Source organism: Mycetomoellerius zeteki, unplaced genomic scaffold, assembly GCF_001594055.1.
Source record: "Mycetomoellerius zeteki isolate Tzet28-1 unplaced genomic scaffold, Tzet1.0 scaffold252, whole genome shotgun sequence".
NCBI lineage: Eukaryota > Metazoa > Arthropoda > Insecta > Hymenoptera > Formicidae > Mycetomoellerius > Mycetomoellerius zeteki.
The window spans coordinates 853,193-872,422 of NW_017257230.1; the positions used below are offsets into that span (position 1 = coordinate 853,193).

At 33.1% G+C, this 19,230-nt stretch overlaps 1 protein-coding gene across 1 annotated transcript in view; it reads left to right on the forward strand.

The window, feature by feature from the left end:
• Window positions 1–2,470: 2,470 nt before the first annotated feature.
• Myo81F (unconventional myosin 81F) overlaps window positions 2,471–19,230 on the forward strand; it is a 41,467-nt gene continuing 24,707 nt past the window's right edge. Inside the window, 2 exon segments of the mRNA XM_018450001.1 lie at window positions 2,471–3,049; window positions 13,298–13,404. Of these exon segments, the coding sequence (XP_018305503.1) occupies window positions 3,022–3,049; window positions 13,298–13,404 (135 nt within the window). The 5' untranslated portion in view covers window positions 2,471–3,021.

The window sequence follows — 19,230 nt, forward strand, 5'->3', positions numbered from 1 at the left end:
GAGCAGAATGGAAAAATTGAATCTCTTTAAAGAAAAAAAAAAAAAAAAAAAATTAAGTTGTTATAAGTCATATAAATTATTATGAAAATAAAGCAAACTCCTTTTTCATCCCAAGAGTAATAATCTTTATAGAATTTTCAAAATTTGTCTATAATACCAAAACCAATTCCTTTATAAGAAATTTATAACAAAACATTCATTTGGATAAAAAATTTAAATATTTATCTGTTATTACTAGAAGTACCGACGTTTCTTATTCACTATAGAGATTAAAACAAATATATTATTATATGAAAATAAAGAAAGTGACAAAAAACAAAATGTACTTCTCAGTATAAAGGATATATGATTATTGATAAATTAAATAATTACAGAATCTCTTTGTTTCATCTTTTATATAGGAAATATATTTTGATAAAAAAAAAAAACAGAAGCGATCAGTATAATGATTCGATACTTTTACACACAGAAAAATATCGTTCCATTGTTAAGAAAGTGAAAATTACTCAATTTATTTTCTTTCTTTTAAGTAACGATTGTCTTTTTATTTAAAATTGTCTTTATTTTAAAGAATATTTTTTTCTCAGTAATAAAATAGATTAGGAGCATAAAAGTCAACGCTGGATATTTTATGCGTAAACAATATATTGCGTACAATATATGTATTTTTCTGTGTATAGTATTAAATATTTATCTTAGTCAAAAGACAAACAATAAATCGCGTGAATCTTGAAGAATTACGTCAAATACGTGTTCGTGCATAGCGATTCGAAACCGAATGAACTGACATAACTTCGTTTGCATCGCACAAGTTGCGGATTTGTTTAAGCGCAGCGCACTTCCGGAAGACTAAATACGGTCGCGAGATAATGATGATCGGTGCCTTCGGTCCTGCCATTGACCGCGTAATATCGCTTATGCTAATGTAGACACGTGTGCAGAAAGGAGTCAGATGAATCGCAACAAAGTGGTGCCTAACAAAGACGCTCGAAAGTCAGAGAATACAGATATAATTCCAGAAGAACCTGTTTATCTGTCGCAGAAAAGAAACCGAAGACGCCATCTTTCAATTATTATCATACAACAATTTTTTCTTCGTACATTTTGGACTTATACATCATATATTTCTGAATTAATAATATAACTGTAAAAAATTATATAGATCTCAAGAAAACGTATTTGAAATTATGGGATAGAATTCTTTTCGAAGAAAGAAACTTCTTTGTTTTTGAGAATAACTAAAAGTATTATGTGCAAGATTTTATTCTTTTGATTTATTCTTTTCATAAACTGTCATTATACTTTTAATATAAATGGTGTAATTGATCCAGCCGAAAACAAAATTAATATATTCATCAACAGTATCTAATATATATGTACAGAATATTTTAAAAGCACCGGATGTTCTTCCGGTGGTTCTTCATATGTGTCTAATGTAAGACAAATTTAACGTCGTTCTTCTTCGGTAAATTTCTAGGAAAAGGGCCATTTGGACTTTTCTCCGAATTCTTCCTTTTACAAAAGAAAAACATATAGCATGTACATTTTGAAAAATATAATATTTTTGAACATATAAAATGCCTTCAAAAACTATGAAAATTTTATAAAATTAATAATTAATATTTTTTAATATCTCAAATATTTTTATATTTGAATTTATGTATTTAAATTTCTATTAAAATATTTTTTAATTATAATTAATATTTTTTAATATCATTCACGACATACAATTAAAAACACACTCTTTTTCAGGTTTGGCTCAATTTTCGTTTTTTAGAGTGAGAGATTTTAGAGTGAGATTTTCCAAAGAATTTAAAGAGGGCAGTGTTTCTTATTTTTAATCTATAATACATATTCAAAATTTATCAAAAGTGAGGAATGATATCTCGAGACATATGTTTAATGTATACTCAGCACACAATATTTATAAAATATTTACAAAATATTTATAAATACTTATAAGTCTTATTTTAAATATTTTATAAATATTTTTGTGGTCTTTGGATTGCATAGATCATAAACGTTTATTATAAATATTATGAAATATTTATTGTAAATCTTGTAGTAAATGCTATGGAAAAATAACACATATATTTCAAATAAAAAAAATACTTAACAGAAATATTTATTTATATTTATCATAAATATCATAATCTATCTTAATAATACTTCGAATAAAGCTTTATATAAGATACGTATAAAATATTTCCATAACATTTCAAAAAATAAATAATAAAATATTCTGTGCTGTCTAGGTAATTTTCCTTCTTACCGATTGAGTTGGTCAGCCGTTGAGCTCCGATACACACAGATGGTACTGATGGTAGCATTCTTCCGGTGCCTGCGGTCTGCGGACTGTCCGGAGAACGCTCGGAAAACGTCGACTCCGCGAACTGTCAGAGAGGCGCCAGCCGAAGCCCCCGAGTCGGAGCGGGGAGCGCAGGACCTGGAGCGGCAAGCGCGAGGGGAAAGGTGCGCGGTCGGCGAGGGAATCGAGGCATCGAGGGATCGCAGAATCGCGGGCCGCGTCAGTTGGATAGCAACTGTCGGGCACGTGCGTCGCTCGTTGTGCGGGGTAAACGTGTGCGCGGGTGGTGTGCTTGTGTGTTGATGGTGGCAGTGGCGGTGCGCGAAAGGTGATACTATCTTCTCCACCCTCGTCGTTAGTCGCGCGCGCCCGTCGTCCTTTCCCTGGACCCGAGAGTCCGAGAGGACTCCCGAGAGTCTCCCCCGGAGAGAACGCGGTGAACTTAAACGAAACGCGAAAACATGTGATTCTCTGACGGAACGAAACAACCCCCCTTCGCGATACCCTTTTTCCGGTGACGTTCGCGTCCGCTTCGCGGGGGTAGCGGTGGTTACCTCGTACTTGCATCGCCCGCCGGGATACGCCGCTGGACCCCCTCCCCCGTCTGCCTGTCTCTTCAATCGTGCGCGTCGAGGGTTCGTTGCCGCGCGCCGCGGAGGAGGATACGATGTTCTGAATTTCGGGCCAGCGAGAAGAGCCACGCGCGCATCATCATGGTCACGAAGCACTTCGCATCGCAGGGTGAGTTCCTCTTCTTCTCCCCCCCCCCACGCACCCCCTTTGTGCTGTGATCACCGCTCCTTTCTCTCCTGTCCTTCCCTTCCCGCAATCCCCCGTACTTCTCGGTGCATGCCTGTCGCCCCCGCCCCGAACCGGACGGTGTCCGGTACGAACGCGATAACGCGCATAATTCCTCGTCGCCGTCGCGACGCCTCCTCGTAGGCGCACGTCGTCGACCTCCGGGGGCGGGTGGGTGCTACTGGGGTGGTGCACAGCTCGATCATAATATACCCCGCAACGTTGCATGTACTTTCTATACACTCTTGTTCCCTCTTATCCTTTCATCCCTCTCCCTTTTGAAAATAATATATAACGCTGTTTTTTTGATAACAAACGCATCGATATGCGCTCTCTGAAGCGCGAAATAACTTCTACGAGGGATAACTTTTTTAACGCTAAGCTTGTCATGTTAAAAGTTTCTTTTTAACGTTCAAATAAGAGAATTGTAACGTTAAACATTCTCGTTAAGTGTGTGTTTCTTTTTTATAATAATTCAAATGAGGGAATTTTTAAACTGAAGATTGTCGCTAATATTTTCTTCTAATAAACATTTTTCTTATTGAAATAACATTCTCGGAAATATTCTGCAAAGGCTCGGAAATATAATTGTAACAAATTATAATTACCGTAATTTACAATTATTAAATTACAGTCGCTGCGATAATTAATATTCTTTCTCTTTCTGTGCAATAAAAAAAATCAACTTTAGCTTTTATAATTAATTAATTTTCTCGCGAATCGATAATATTTTACAATGCATGTCAACAAAATTATAGTCACCAAATTGTCGGTATTGCGATGATTAATTTTCCAAATGCGTAGTAGGAAGTAGTATTCTAAAGGTATTGTATACTATTATGGTAAAGCATTAAAGCGTAAGGACTAAAGGAGCTAATAACGATGCAGCGTTGATTCGATTCGCCTGTCGACCACGAGAACACTCGCGACAACCACTTCACGGTTTCGTCTCCTCCCTCTCGTTCGTTTTCGGCATACTGATCGAACAGGCGGGCGTTTCTCATCGTAGCCGTTCGTCTCGTCGCGAGCTACGACGAATGTTTTTCTGATGTTTTTGCTTACTACTGAATTCAGGAAATTCATGGTCCCAGAGGCATCAAGCGATTGAAAAAAAGTCTTCGCGAATGAAGTTTCAGAAGAATAAATGAACAACGGAATAATATGTTCTTTCTTTTTACCAATGTAGATTATCTTGGATTATCTTTAATCTCGGTTTAGTTTATTCTTTATCTTTGCCTTTATTTCTTAGAACTCGAAAAAGGTAAAAAAAGTAAGTTAAATAGAGATTAAAATTAATCTACTTTATATAATCTACTAAAAATTGGCTTTAATCAGTTTTGAGTAAACTGTAATTAAAATTTTGATCTAAAGCGCGATATATATTTATAAATGATGTTAGCTACTGAAAAATTTCAACGAATTTAAGAATTGTTTTTAAAATTACATCTTTTGTGTCCATTTTTATTAATGTGGATTAACTATAATTTCGATTTTAATTTACTCTTTGCTTTTTCCTTTAATTTTTAAAACTTGAAAAAGTTAAATAGTCAATTTTAAGTGAATCGTAATCAAATTTTGTTTTAAAGCGTAATATATATTTACAGATAATATTAAACATTGAAAAATTGCAACTAATTTAAGGATTATTTCCAGAATTATATGTTTGTTGTGCAGTCTACTTTTACCAATGTAGATTTAACCTCGGCTTAATTTACACTTTATCTTTTTCTTTAATTCTTAAAATTCGAAAAAGATAAATAAATTAAACCACACTGAAAAAAATTTCTGGTTGAAATGGACGAATCAGAATTTTCTGATTAAATTTATTAGAATTCTAATTGAGATAACAGAAATTCTGGTTGATACAATATTTCTGGTAAAATCTATTAGAATTCTCATTTTTACCAGAATAATTATATCAATCAGAATTCTAATTATCCCAACTAGAATTCTAATAGATTTAACCAGAAAATTCTGATTCGTCCATTTTCCACCAGAATTACTATTTAATCCAACCAGATCATTTTTCTCAGTGCAAGATTAAAGTTAATCTACCTTAACATAAACAGGCATTAGTCAATTTTTAATGAACTATAATCAAATTTTCATTTAAGATGTGATATATTAGTATATTTATAAATAATGTTAGATATCGAAAAATTGCAGCCAAGGGTTACTCTCTTAACTTTTTCACTGAGCTGCACTGAGCACAATGTTGATTCGAAGGTCATGAGAGAATTAGTATCGTTACAATCGAAGCGTGACAGACCGTGAGACATCCTGTATGTGCATTTTTATTAAGAGTTTAAACTGATTGTGGGATTAAATTGACGCGTTGTCTTTTTTCTTAAAAAATTTAAGCCTTCGACCGCATGTCTGAGTAACGCGGGGTCTACAATAGAAGTCGTAGCAGTCGTAGGATCTTGAGTCATAGAAAATTAACCAATCACAGTCGAATATGAGAAGAATAATCAACTGTGATTGGTCAATTTTCTACGACTTAAGACCTTACGACCGCTACGACTTCTATTGTAGATCCCGCATAACGCGATCAAGGGACGTTTCGCGCGTCGACAACGAGGACGACATCGCACGACAGCGACGACATGTGAACCTTCATCCGGAGCAGCAGCAGACCTGACCGCGCGATGTCAAGTTCGCGGCGACTTTCGCCGATTCGACGCTCAATCGATTCGCGCTCTCGCATAATCGCGGTCTACGTATGTATGTACGCGCTCGTGTGCACGCTCGAGCGAAGAAGTTAAGGGAACACGACGGTGGGAAAAAAAATCCTACCGTAGTTCACGGGTTCACGAGAGCAACGACCAGCGTGGTGTTCCACACCGAGTCGCGGCGGTATTTACGCCGGTACTTACTTTTGCTATGAAAAAAACGCGTGCTAACATTCGCAATGATTTAACGTTCGACAAACATTTAGAGTTCTGTCGATGTATTGCTGCATTTTGAAACATCGACCGATATCGTCGAATTAATTACATGGAAAGAATATATCGAAAAAAAAGAAGAATATCGAACGGTTTTCTTTTAGTGTAATACAGCGATATTATACGGAAAGAATGATTTTACTGAAATAAGCTAAAAATTTAGCTGGATACAGATCTGAAAATACTTTTGGACCATTAAAATAATTATGTAGAACGCTTCAATTGGTGGCTAGAATGTTGAAACTTTTTGCAGCATTGTCATTAATGTTTAAGCGTTCTACATAATTATTTTAGTCCAACAATATTATTTTTAGATTTGTATCTAACTAAATTTTTAGATACCTAAGCAAAATATTCTTTCCGTGTAATATTGCTGTAGGTACTGAAAGAAAAGTGTGGGTATTTGTGATTATTATTGAAGGGTAAAACAATTCTGATCAAGCATTTTTATAGTTACATATCACCGCTATATGTAATGTTAGTAATAATTTTTTATAATTTATTATTCTTGAAAAACATATAATTGACACGAAAATTACTATAAATTATAGTCAAATTATAATAATTGCAACTATTTTTGCCATCAGTGAAATTCTAATCGTTGTCGTGAATGATATCGCGATAGAATTCTATTCAAACTTACATCAGATTAAATGTACAAAAATATCTCAGCTCTTCTATCGTAACATGAATCTCGAGGCTCGATTGATAGGCGACGCAAAATCACGAAAAAGTTCCTTGACGGAGCGCTAACTCGAATGCACACAATCGGCATTCGTAACGCGCCAATCGAAGATATCACCGTTGCTGATAAAGTTGCTTACAGTATATACTTTATGATATACATATATACTGATGGTCTTTCGTTGCGAGTACAAAGCGGCCAGTCACTTCGAAAAGGCTCCGCACGTAAAATATGCGACTTACATGAGGCTGTGTTTTCGTCCTCTCATTATCATCGTCAACACTGTCTTGTAATACGAGAAATATATAAATACAGCATAAATTATATTATTATTTATTACACATCACTTTCGAGTATATTAATCATGGGAAAAATTATTTTGCTAAAATATCTGAAACTTCAGTGGAAACTTAAACATGATGAGCAGTGCTGAAAAAATTTGATATTCCAGTTTGAGCGTATTACATAATTATTTTGATAGTTTAACAAAATTATTTTCGGATTTGCATCTAGCTGAAGTTTTAAATGTTTTAGCAAAATCATTTTTCTATATATATCTGTATTTAGTTTAATTTTTTAGATATTTCAGTAAAACCGTTTTTTCTGAGTTGGAAATAAATTGAGAAAATTCAATAAAACACTTAACTCCAAATTGCCAACGGCGAGTAAATCCATTTAATCATATTATTTCAATGAAACATATATTATTAGCGAATTACGGGCAAATTACGTTATTTTTGAGAATTAAAAGCTTTGTAGAAATAATATTTTATATTTCGTTTTGTCTCTCTCCGTCAGTTTTGATTTGATTTATTTTTATTTTTTAACTGTACGAAAAGAACGATTTTGCTAAAAGATCTAAAATTTTGCTGGATATAGATTTCAAAATAATTTTATTGAACCATAAAAATAATTTTCTTTGAAACTCAAACTGATTGTTAGAATATCAAAATTTTTTGCTCATCATTTTTTAGTTTCCAACACAATTATTTTGATAGTCCAACAAAATTATTTTTAGATCTCTCTCTCTCTCTCTCTCTCTCTGTATCAAGCAAACATTTAGATCTTTCATTTTTCCCGTATATATATGTTCTTAAAAGAAAAGGAAAGAAAATGTGAGGAGAGCAGTTAAATTATTTCGTATGATATAAACATATACATATATATGTTATAGTTAAAGTGTTAACTCAGTAAATGTATATACTTATTGTATAGTCTGCTGTAGTCAATGTATACATTTATTTTACGTAAATGTATACATTGACTAGTAAGTGTATACGTTTATTAAAGTTAACACTTTGACTATAACATATATAGAGGAGAAGGTGGTATTATGACACTCCAGTTACATTTTACACAATAACTTCATTAATAATCAATATTTAAGTTTAAAACTTAACAATTACATTCGTTAAAATGTTGTTGCATCGATTCTGGACTCAAAGTTATGAAATATTTATTATTTAGGATACTATAATAAAAATGTGGCGACATTGTATAATGACTCGAAGAAAAAAATGGGTGGTAATGTGATCCTTCCATAAAAATAGCCTTCAAATATTAGTTTTATTTAGAAAACAGTATTTGGTTATAAAATTAACAAAAAAGTAAAGCATTTTAAAATGTATGCAAGAGTGAATGTGTATACATTCACATAACTTTTGCATATAAGCTGCTCAGTACTAAAAATCTCAGTACTAAAAATAGTACACGTAATATAAACTAGGTAGATTAACAGTAGAGCTACAACGATTATCAATTAATTATTTTGATATGAAAACCTTAAAAAAGAGGTCGTGAGTCAATCCCATAGAGGGCCACATTAGCAAAATGTCATGCTATTGTTTAAATTTGCATAACTCAAAATATATACAGTCAAATAAAATGTTAAATAGCAAATAACACACTCAAAAATATATATATTCATGTGATAATACGCTCAAGTTTAAGAAAAATAAGGAATTACATGCTAAAATGTACCTTAGAAACGTTTCGAAATACTTGAAAGTAAAAATGCGTTATAATAAGTGCTGGGCTATTGAGTATTGCTATATTAGCGTTATGGTGTAACGGCGAGCTACTGAACAAATTATTCCATAAGTAATTAGGATTCGCTATAATAGTGGAGATATTAAGGGAGATCACAATATTATACACTGGTTATAATACCACCTTCTCCTCTACGTATATGTTTATATCAAATGAAATAATTTAACTGCTCTCCTCACATTTTCTTTCCTCCTTTTATGAACATAAGAGGCCTGTTCTTTTTGGCTGAACTTTTGAACCAATTCATCTTTCTTCCTCTTCTTTCTTCCTAGAGAGAAAAGGAAGAAAGATGAACTGGTGCAAAAGTTCAGCTAAAAAAAGCAGGCTTATATATACATGGAGAGATGATAAACATATTAACTGATATAATAAATGATAAATTTTAATTAATTCGTATCTTATTGAGACGGAATACGGTTTCTTTTCGTAGGCGGCAGTGAGACATTCGCGGGAAATCTCACTGATTGCGCTCATCGATGTTATTTCTCATGGTTCCCTCGCAGTGTCAGAGTTCTAGGAAATTGGATTCGATGCGATCGCGGCGACGCGAGAAACTTTCCCCGGATGAGATATACCCGCGTAATCGTTTGAGATCTCGTTCTCCGGGCCAATGAGTCATCGGTGTGACATTTCTAAGAAGCAGGTTTCCCCGGTATTCTGGTATGCATTCAAAATGAATCATCGCGTGTTTCGTGTATATCATAAACGACTACGTGGAACTAGTTTCATCGTCGGTTGGCATTGATTGCACAGGGTGTGTTACACGCTTTCACTCAAGTATGAATTATCTGGTAAATTTCCGGAATCTGGCAGGAACCTGAAGAACATTACGGTGACTTAATGACGGAATTATTCAAATTGATCAGCAAATTCATGTTCTTATATATTTTGCAAATTAATAGCTTTGAAAAAATGATATTTTTTTCTTCCTTCAATTTTAAGAGGACTTACAAATTAGTCGTAGTAAAATATTAATTCAAGATTTAATAATCAAGAAATTCAACTAAATTAGATTAATTAATTTAATTAAGTCGTTCTGACAGCATAGATATAAGATTACTTCAAGATCGTTAAGTATCACCCGTAATTTACTTAATTTGATTACATCCACATGATACATTCACATACCAATAAAAAAATTAAATTGCGGCTTTGTGATGCCGAACTTCCGCTGTGAAAACATTAATATCAGATTTAGCGAGAAATTTTTAACAAAGGAAACTGATACGCCCGAGTGAATTCTGATATACTCTGTGTAAACTGAACGTTTTATCGCTTCTGATACGACAAACGGCACGTAGAACTTTACGCATGTCCTTCCTTCTGTCATGCGAATCCAAGGCGCGTGTTCTCTGCCCCTACGTCCGTGTGAAAGAATTACACTGACGGGAAAAAATGGTTGCAATTACTGTAATATTTAATTATAATTTACAGTCATTGTTTGAGACAACGATATATTTATAGTTGTTTTAATCATGCAAATATAATCAATTATGTTATTAATAATAGTCACATACACCACTGTTGGAAAATTTTTAGTTCTTTTTTAACACATTTTTTAGTTATTACTACATAGATAGTAAGTGAATTTAAGAAAACAGTTACATTTACTATAATTGTATGTGCTGAATAAAATATTTATTTTATTTATCATTTATATCTTGATATTGTACTATATTAATATTTGAAATTATCATAATTCATAACAAAGTTTTTTATGGAGAGAGGTTTGAGAGGTTATATATGATTATTATTACTAATATTGTAATACATTATTACTAATATTAATGCAATATTTTTATAGTTATATAATAACTATATAAAAATGGAATTCCTAACAATAATTATTATCAATTCTAGTCACAAGATTTCTCATTCTAGTACCAAACACTTTTCTTTCAATGATCCTTTCAAATATAATACTATATAAAAAGGATACTACGTGTATAATACTATCGTACACACGCATATGAACACAAATACGCGCACGCACGACGGTAACTACATTGCGCCATGTGGGCACCCGTGCCAGTTGTGCATTTTAATTCTTTCCCCCGGTTGCAGTCGTTCGTGACTGCTCTTTGTTCTGTACAACATTTCCTCGGCTTACTCCAATCTCAAACGTGCGATTTATGTTTCTTCATGTCGCTGGAATTGATCGAGTGTGATTCCATGGGGCAATTTCGAAACTGGAATGAACGCTGGCAATAGAAAGATTTATATCTTACAATAGAAAGAATAGTTATCTAACGACATAGGATATATTAGATGTGAATAAGACGTGAAAATTGTTTGTGTGGCTTTTTAGATATGTAATAGAGAATGATATATGTAACATAATGGATTTTTAATCGATCGATATTTTCGTGTATATTTAATTGCAGACGCATATATTCGATATTGTGTAAAATATTGTAGATAATTTTTAATGGAATTTTTAAACTGTACTTTTTATCACTGTTTCTGAATGATAAAAAATTTTAATGTATCGGATTTATGTTTCATGTTTTAATTAATACCAGAATCAGATTTTTCTATATCCAGAATTTTCGATAATTTCTCAGGATCGCTCGGCCGCGAAGGATATCATAATTTGATTTAATTTTATTAAGATCGTTATAGAATTGTAATTAAAATTAGATAGAACATATTGCGCGATTTTTATGTAAAAGCATCTTCAACCGGACGTTTTTCGATGGTATTCAGGAAACAGATGGTGATTCGCCGTTGGGTAAAAAAAGTGACGCGTTGTTTTATCGCTGAATAAAAATAAGCACACAGGAACCTAAAAAGAGAATAGATAAAGTTATACTTTATAGGAAACTTACTTCTTGCAAATTGAAATATTAACACACGAATTTGGATAAACTTTTTTCGAAAACTTGGTAAAATACCTCCATTAAATAAGAGTTGTCACCTGAATATTATTGACGCACGTAACTGTCTAAATATAGACGGTTCTTCTATTTCATACAATTAATATCATTTCATTATAAATTTAATACGATTATACATTATAATCGTATTAAATCAATAACTAACATATACTATTGAAACAACATACGTGAAACTCGCTAATAAATTTCTGAATCACTGCTGCCACTGATTAGCTTGACGTCATTATTAAACTATGCCACATTAATTAGCCATAATTCATATCGTCGTTTTTATCACTTATTAATTTCTTTTTCTAAATGAGCTTAATACGTGGCTCTGAAGAAAGCAGCAGTTTAAGAAGGCAGCTGCATAATTGATTTTCATTTCGGCTCCGAGTCACCGATCGCAAAATTAGTCGATCAGGTCCTTGTCCAAATTCCCGTTAATCGCGACCTTGAAATTACGATGCGGCAGCTGGGTAGCGCAGGTGCGATTGAGTGGTGCATAGTTACAGATGCATGTGCGCACCGGGTTGCACCTGCGAATCACGAAACTTGATTCTTCGCCGTCGGCGCGTAGACTACCGTCGAGATGAAGCGCACCAAATGATTAATTCTTTCTGTGTGTGTGTGTGTTTCGTGTTGCACTGTGTCGCAAATTGATTTCGAAACACGAAACAGTAAAATTTGACAGGATAACGATCAACTGTATCGAATTGTTGCCACGAATTGGCGGTGTAATTCACGATACTTAATTTCATGGATATATATTCAATAAAAACATGAGATTTGCTCGCAAAGTTAAATTTTCAAGGTATAATTTTCAAATTAGAAGGAATTTAAATCGCTTTCGTGTCTTAAAGTCGGTCTCTCTGTCTGTGTAATCTTGATATAAAAATAACAAGAAAATTGTAGAGAATATTTTAATAAGTAACTCGTAAAACTTTTATGACGTTACAGAATTATTAAAAAGTTGTTCACCTTCGAAGCATAATTTTCACTTATTGAACAACAGGTGGTCAAGCATGATTCCCTTTGATATGTGAGTTCACCCCAGGAATGTAATCGAGTTGAAATTCGATATTAGCCAGAAGTGCCGAGCAATCAACAAAGATATCTTTGAATAATTACTAATAGTTTTAATTTCATCACTTTTTAATTATACTTTTCTGCTTATTATCATATTTGAATATTTAACTATTTAAGATTAATCAATAATGTTAAAAAATCTCTGAGTGTCTATCTGGAAAAACTTTGAAAAGTATAATAAATGAATATGATTAATTACTGCTCCTTTTGAAGCTGATAATGAAACTATTGAATCCATTCAGTTATAAATCTTTTTTTCAAACAATTCAATTTTCTTTATGTTATATTTGCGGATTATTCTTGTTAAGATATACTTAGCATTCATTCTTTTTTTTTTATATGAGTTATATCACCTTGAAATTAATTAGTGTCTTTTAATTAATGTAATTAAATGGATCTTACAGACCTAACGTCAATATAACCGTGTTACAAATTCTGGCATCAACTCCGGAGGGTTAGATAAGGATTTTAAATGAGGCTTATTTCAAATCTTACAATTTTCTCTTACAATCATTTTTTATAGTGTCTTTTTCTTTTTACTTTTCAGGCTCAAGCCCTGAGTGCGGCGTGCCGGACATGACAGTCATCAGCAATATCGACGAGATCGGTATCAATCGGAATCTTCAAGTTCGGTACAGTAGGGACCAGATATACGTATCCTTTATTTCTTACGATATATAGTTATTCGATGCAAAATTATTGTTATGTCTCTTTGATGCTTGAAATACTAAAGTTACGATAACTCGAGATACAATATAAATCGATGTCTGAAATAGATCTTTCTAAAGACCTGTTCTTTTTGACTGAACTTTTGCACCAGTTCATCTTTCTTCCTTTTCTCTTCAGGAGGAAAGAAGAGGAACAAAGGTTAACTGGTGCAAAAGTTCAGCCAAAAAGAACAGGCCTTAAATGATTATATTAGACAAGTAAAATTAGTCTTGTAATAATTATGATATAATTATCTTTGACAAATTTGAAAATCTAAAAATTTCAAAATAATCACTCATACAGCATATACAAACAAAAATATTTAAAAACAATTGATAACATTGAAAAAATATAACGATTTTGTTTATCTCAATATTACTACAATTAAAACTGAAAAATTATGCATTTTTGTTCTTCGAGTGTACACGTTTTTTATTTATTTTATGTACGATTCCGTTTACTTGTGCCTTCATTCAAATTAGGCAAATGAATGGAGGAATAGGTGGGTGACGAGAGATTAACCGATTTCATCCGAGAAAGAGATCGGCATAGAGTAGAGGGAGAGAAAAAAATAAATTGACCGAGGGAGGTGGCACGCGAGAGGGACGCGTTCATATTCACATTGCAGGGGTGGGCAGAGTCCTAGGTTGTCGCGTTGCTATGACGATCTCAGTCAGCTGGCGAATCACCCCAGGGTCAGACCCATTCATCTCTCATCGACTTTGCCAACGACCCAACAATGTCGCAACGACCTACTGTCAATCCTTCCCTTCCTCCTTTACCGATTATGAATAACGATATGAAAATCCGTGGATCATCAATAATTCGAGGCACATTTAGCTCGATGAAATAATCGGCGACTAATATTTTAAATAGAGATCGTCTGATCGTCTAACATCGGAATAATATCGAGATGACGTCATGTAATTCTAATCACAGCAATATTATATTCAAGAACCAACATCCGAATTAATTCCGAACATGTACTATTTAGTACACTGAAAAAAATGCATGTAATTTTACATGGAAATTACATGTTTATGACTGGAAAATTATTTAAATTACATAAATATGATTGGAAATTTACTGGAAATTGTAAATTTTCGATCATATTTAGGTAATTTTTCGATCATAGACATGTAATTTCCATGTAAAATTACATGCATTTTTTTCAGTGTAGAATTAACACGAAACGTGATATTGTACAGAATTAATATCGGACGTTACGTTTTGCTTTGCGTACATTTAATGTAATAATAAATACACGTGATCATTGACAGTCAGAATTATCTCATTCAATCTATTGGATCATTCGATCTAATTGATTGAATGAGACACAAATTTAAAGACGTTGCATTTAAAGACGTTGCAGTAATAATGAATGAGATGTACGAAGATTATTATAGTCCCGATAATTGCAAAATCTCACGACACTTGATGTATTGCAGAATCCAAAATCTACAAATACTCGCTCTAATTGACCACTTTATAGCTACCGGAATTTAAACACGCGATTTAGGTCGTCGGTAATCCGCTCGTTAGTGAACATTCCTCGTACATGCGAATAGCGCGTGCGACGATGTACTTAGACTAATCTTCCGTTGCATTTAGATGGAAACGATATAAGACCGGATGAAGATGATAACTGTACCTACATAATTTTCTGTGACAGCGTGATACATAATTTTTAACCAAATAACATGTTCTTTTATTAATTATTCAATTATTTCGTCTAAAAACACTCTAAAAAATTCTTTTTAAATTAATTAGAAATATTAGTTTAGTGGGATTTTGTGAATGTAATCGTTCCTATTTAATAATTGAATCATCATCAAAACATTTGAAGTAATTTCTGACTTCATGCAATCTTCATAAAATTCTTAATTAGAAAATATCTCATCCATCGAAGGGGCTAAGAAACTGAACTTGTTTCCCAGAAGAGTTAAGCTCTGCCTCACCACGTATGTATATATACATACACATGTCGGTGCTCACTTTTTGTCTCGCCTGATGTAATCGAAAAATTAAACGGCTCGTAAAGCGGGTCCCTCGGTCTTTTCGAATCTCCGTCACTGAGCACTTCTTATCGCCGTCGTGGGCGCAAACGAGATTCGCAGCTGGTAAAGACAGCTCTTGCTGTGAGCATCAAGCACGTTTCTCGTATGTTAAATCTCGAAATTACGTGAGTCGGGAATAAAAATTGTATTATGATATAACAATCTGTTACGTGATCCATCGCTCAAATGCAAATCAAATCCATATAAAAAAGTATTAAATATTGATTTAAAAATTATTATACTTTTAATAAATTTTATAATTCCATAAAAATTGATAAAAATGCTGATAATTTGGATATTTTACGAAGACAAATATCAGTAAGTTAATAAAAACATATATATATATATGTATAAATCGCGCTTAGACCGAATTTCTAAAAAAAGATTGACTCGTGAAAAAATTAATCCTTATTCGGGTAAATGGGGTGCCTATAATCCAGCATTGTCCACTGTTGATGTAATATTAATTAAACTTTTACAGAGGGAGCAATTAAGTCTGTTATATTTAAAAATGTCATAACAGCAGCGACAGACTCCGCTTTCTTGTTACAAAAGTAGGTCGGTTGAATAAATAATAAGGGTTAAGAAACCGATGATCGAAATCACCCAGTCATCCATCGTGCGTGATAATTAAACGCTTTTCTTACCGTTCAGCTTCCAGGCAGCTTAACCCTTTCCAGAGCGAGTGGCCTAATTTTTTCGCATCGGTGAACCCTCTCGCGACCCTCCCAGACATTCACCCTCCTGTTCTCATCGCCGTGTGTCTCTTGTTTTTTCCTTTTTTTCTTCACTCTCTCCTGTACTCCCGGTAATAGAGGTACACGAGATCGTCCCGTTCCCGCCCCCGCGACGAGTGCAATTCAAGTCGGCTAAGGGCGCTTCGCCAGTGAGAGAGGTTAATGAGAGGGAACTACCCCCTTTATACATGCAGGTATCTGTGTTTGCGTGAACGCGCGCGCATCGAGCGCACGTGGAAAAACACGCGCAAAGGAACGGACGACATCCTGTTCATCGACGAAGCTGCACTCTCTGATCTTGCATGCTCGGTTAAATTAAAATGTAACCGACACCTCACACCCTCTCACAGCCAGACGTCACACCGCCGCGCTGCTATTATTGGCTTAAATCGCTTAATCGTTCGTTTTGCCCCTAAAATTGAAAGGACCATTCAAACAGAAGAGAGAAACCGACGAGTACGTCTTTTTATTTCGAATGATTTGATTGAAGGAATTTGTCATTCAAGCTTTATATTAGCCTCTTTTTTGTTTTATATTTAATCAAATATTTTCGTAAAAATAATATGTAAGTTTAGATATGAAAATAATAGCTTATATCTTAATCTTTAAAGTTATTCTAACGACGGAAAGTTTGTTATTTTCCTATAATTAATAATTGTGTTAATTTAAATAAAAGATCTGAAATATTTTTAAAAATAGGTATTAAAAAATTATTTTTTTAGTGGAAAAGGGATATTGAAATTATTCGCAACGATTTCACTTGGATTTTGATACGATTTTATTTATAGTTTAAATAACAAATATGACATACACATTTATATACACTGAAAAAAATTTACTAAATCTTAATACATATTTTTTAAAATAGTACTAAGTAAACATTTATTTAGAGTAAGTAAATCTTTACTAAAAAAATGATAGTTAAAAAAAAAATCAAATTAATGGTTTTTATATTAAATAAATATATATTAAAATTTACATTTAGTAAATATTACGTAAACCTATTCGAATAATTATTAAAATTTAGTATTTTTTTCAGTGTATTCATTTAATAATATAACCGAAATATATCTTGCCGGATATCTATAAATAACGTGTTTCTAACGAGATCTGCAAGCTGACAAACGTCGCCAAAGAGAAAGAGAGGATCTGAAATAACACTCTATCAAACAAAGAAAATTAATTTTTTATTTCCGGTTTATATTTCCAATATATATTTATACTCTATATTTTTTGTATACGAAAAGTCGAAGAAATCGGAAATAAAAAATTGATTTTCTTTGATAGAGTTATTATTTTTTCGGTTTCTCTCTTTTTATGTGTTCGGCGATATCTGTCAGCTTACAGATCTCGTTAGAAACACGTTATTTATAGATCACAGAATATTCTGGACTTTTATTCGTGGTTTACGGAATATTCCAGGTTCTTGGTTTTGATAATTATCTGCACGTGTCGGTATATTAATAACCGGAGTTCTGAAAACACGGAATACTTTGGAAAACTAGTTTCGTGATTCGCAGATAATGGATTAAAGTATGATAGAAGTTCATTATAACAATCCTGTGTTTCGGAATGCGACAGCAATAATAATTTCGCGAAAAAAAAATTGAAAACTTTTTAATCGATTGAAACTTTCTATAAAGTAAAGCAGGAAAATTTGGATAAGTTAATAGAAATTTTTAAATTGTGTAAAAGTTTGAGATCGTATAGTATATTCAATTGAACAAAACGTATATGCTATTACACTATAGTGTATGTTTTGTAGTCTGATTGAATTCGAGGATTGAATTATACACTATGCGACCTCAATCTTTTATGCAATTTGAAAATTTCAGTTATCTTATCCAAATTACTCCGTTTCATCCTAGAAATTATTGCGAATAAATAGAGCTATCTTCCGTTCTTTGTCTACTACACCTATATGGATAAACTTTTCAATACTCGGGTGTCATTTGTAATTAAACTTGATTTTATTATAGCGAGAACGTATAAGTCAAGAAGTTATCGATGGGCTATGCGAGACGAGATTACCCAAGGGGTTAATTAAATTGTTAGATCCTTCTCAGTAATAATAGGGTTTCGATAGGGTTTCGACCAAAGGTTCTAACTGGGAACTGTAACCACCACAAAGGTTGACAGCTTCTATACGCCAACGAGTGTTGGCAATATACGCGTTCAGGCTTGTTCCAAAACAAAAAGAATAAGATACAAGTATAAATAAAGTAATAAAGCGCCATAAATAAAGTATAAACACAAAGTATGAAAGAAGTAGGCGAACTGTCTTCATATAAGAAAGATCGACGTACAAAAAAAGAGAAAAAGAAGATAGAAAAGGAGGAATTACATAGATAACTAATCTCTGTGATAATACATAATAATTAATTATTGTAATATTCAGCATAACTTTTTCAAATAGCATACTAACTTCAGTTTATTTATAGCTAATTTCCTTTCTATGACCGGTATTCATAGTTGGATCTTATATTTAAATTCCAACCGTTTTAAGTATAATCTTAAGATATCATGAACCAATCAAAAAGCCATTAGCATCTTAAGACATTACTTAAGACGGTTTTAAAACAAGAACAGACTATGAATACCGCCTTATGTCTCCATTTCTTCATTGTTTTTAAAGTTAATATAAAGTATAATATGAAAAATAATATGAAGGAAATATTCTTCTGATATTTGTAGATATTTTCGGAAGTATGAATTTATTATTAGTTTGGTTTATACTCGTAAATACTGGACATTTTATAAATGTTAATCAGCAGGACAGGGGATTCAATAGTCACCCTACCATCGGTTAAAATGAGTTTCGAACTTTCGAGCATAGATCAGCACCCTAACTCGTCTCAAATGTTGCCGAAGGGTAGCGCGGTTATATGTAGGTGTACTACCCCCTTTTTCGCTAACGGTATGGTTCCAGCCATGAGTCATACCCCTTATAGGTCGCCCCCGAGCGTGACGTCATTACC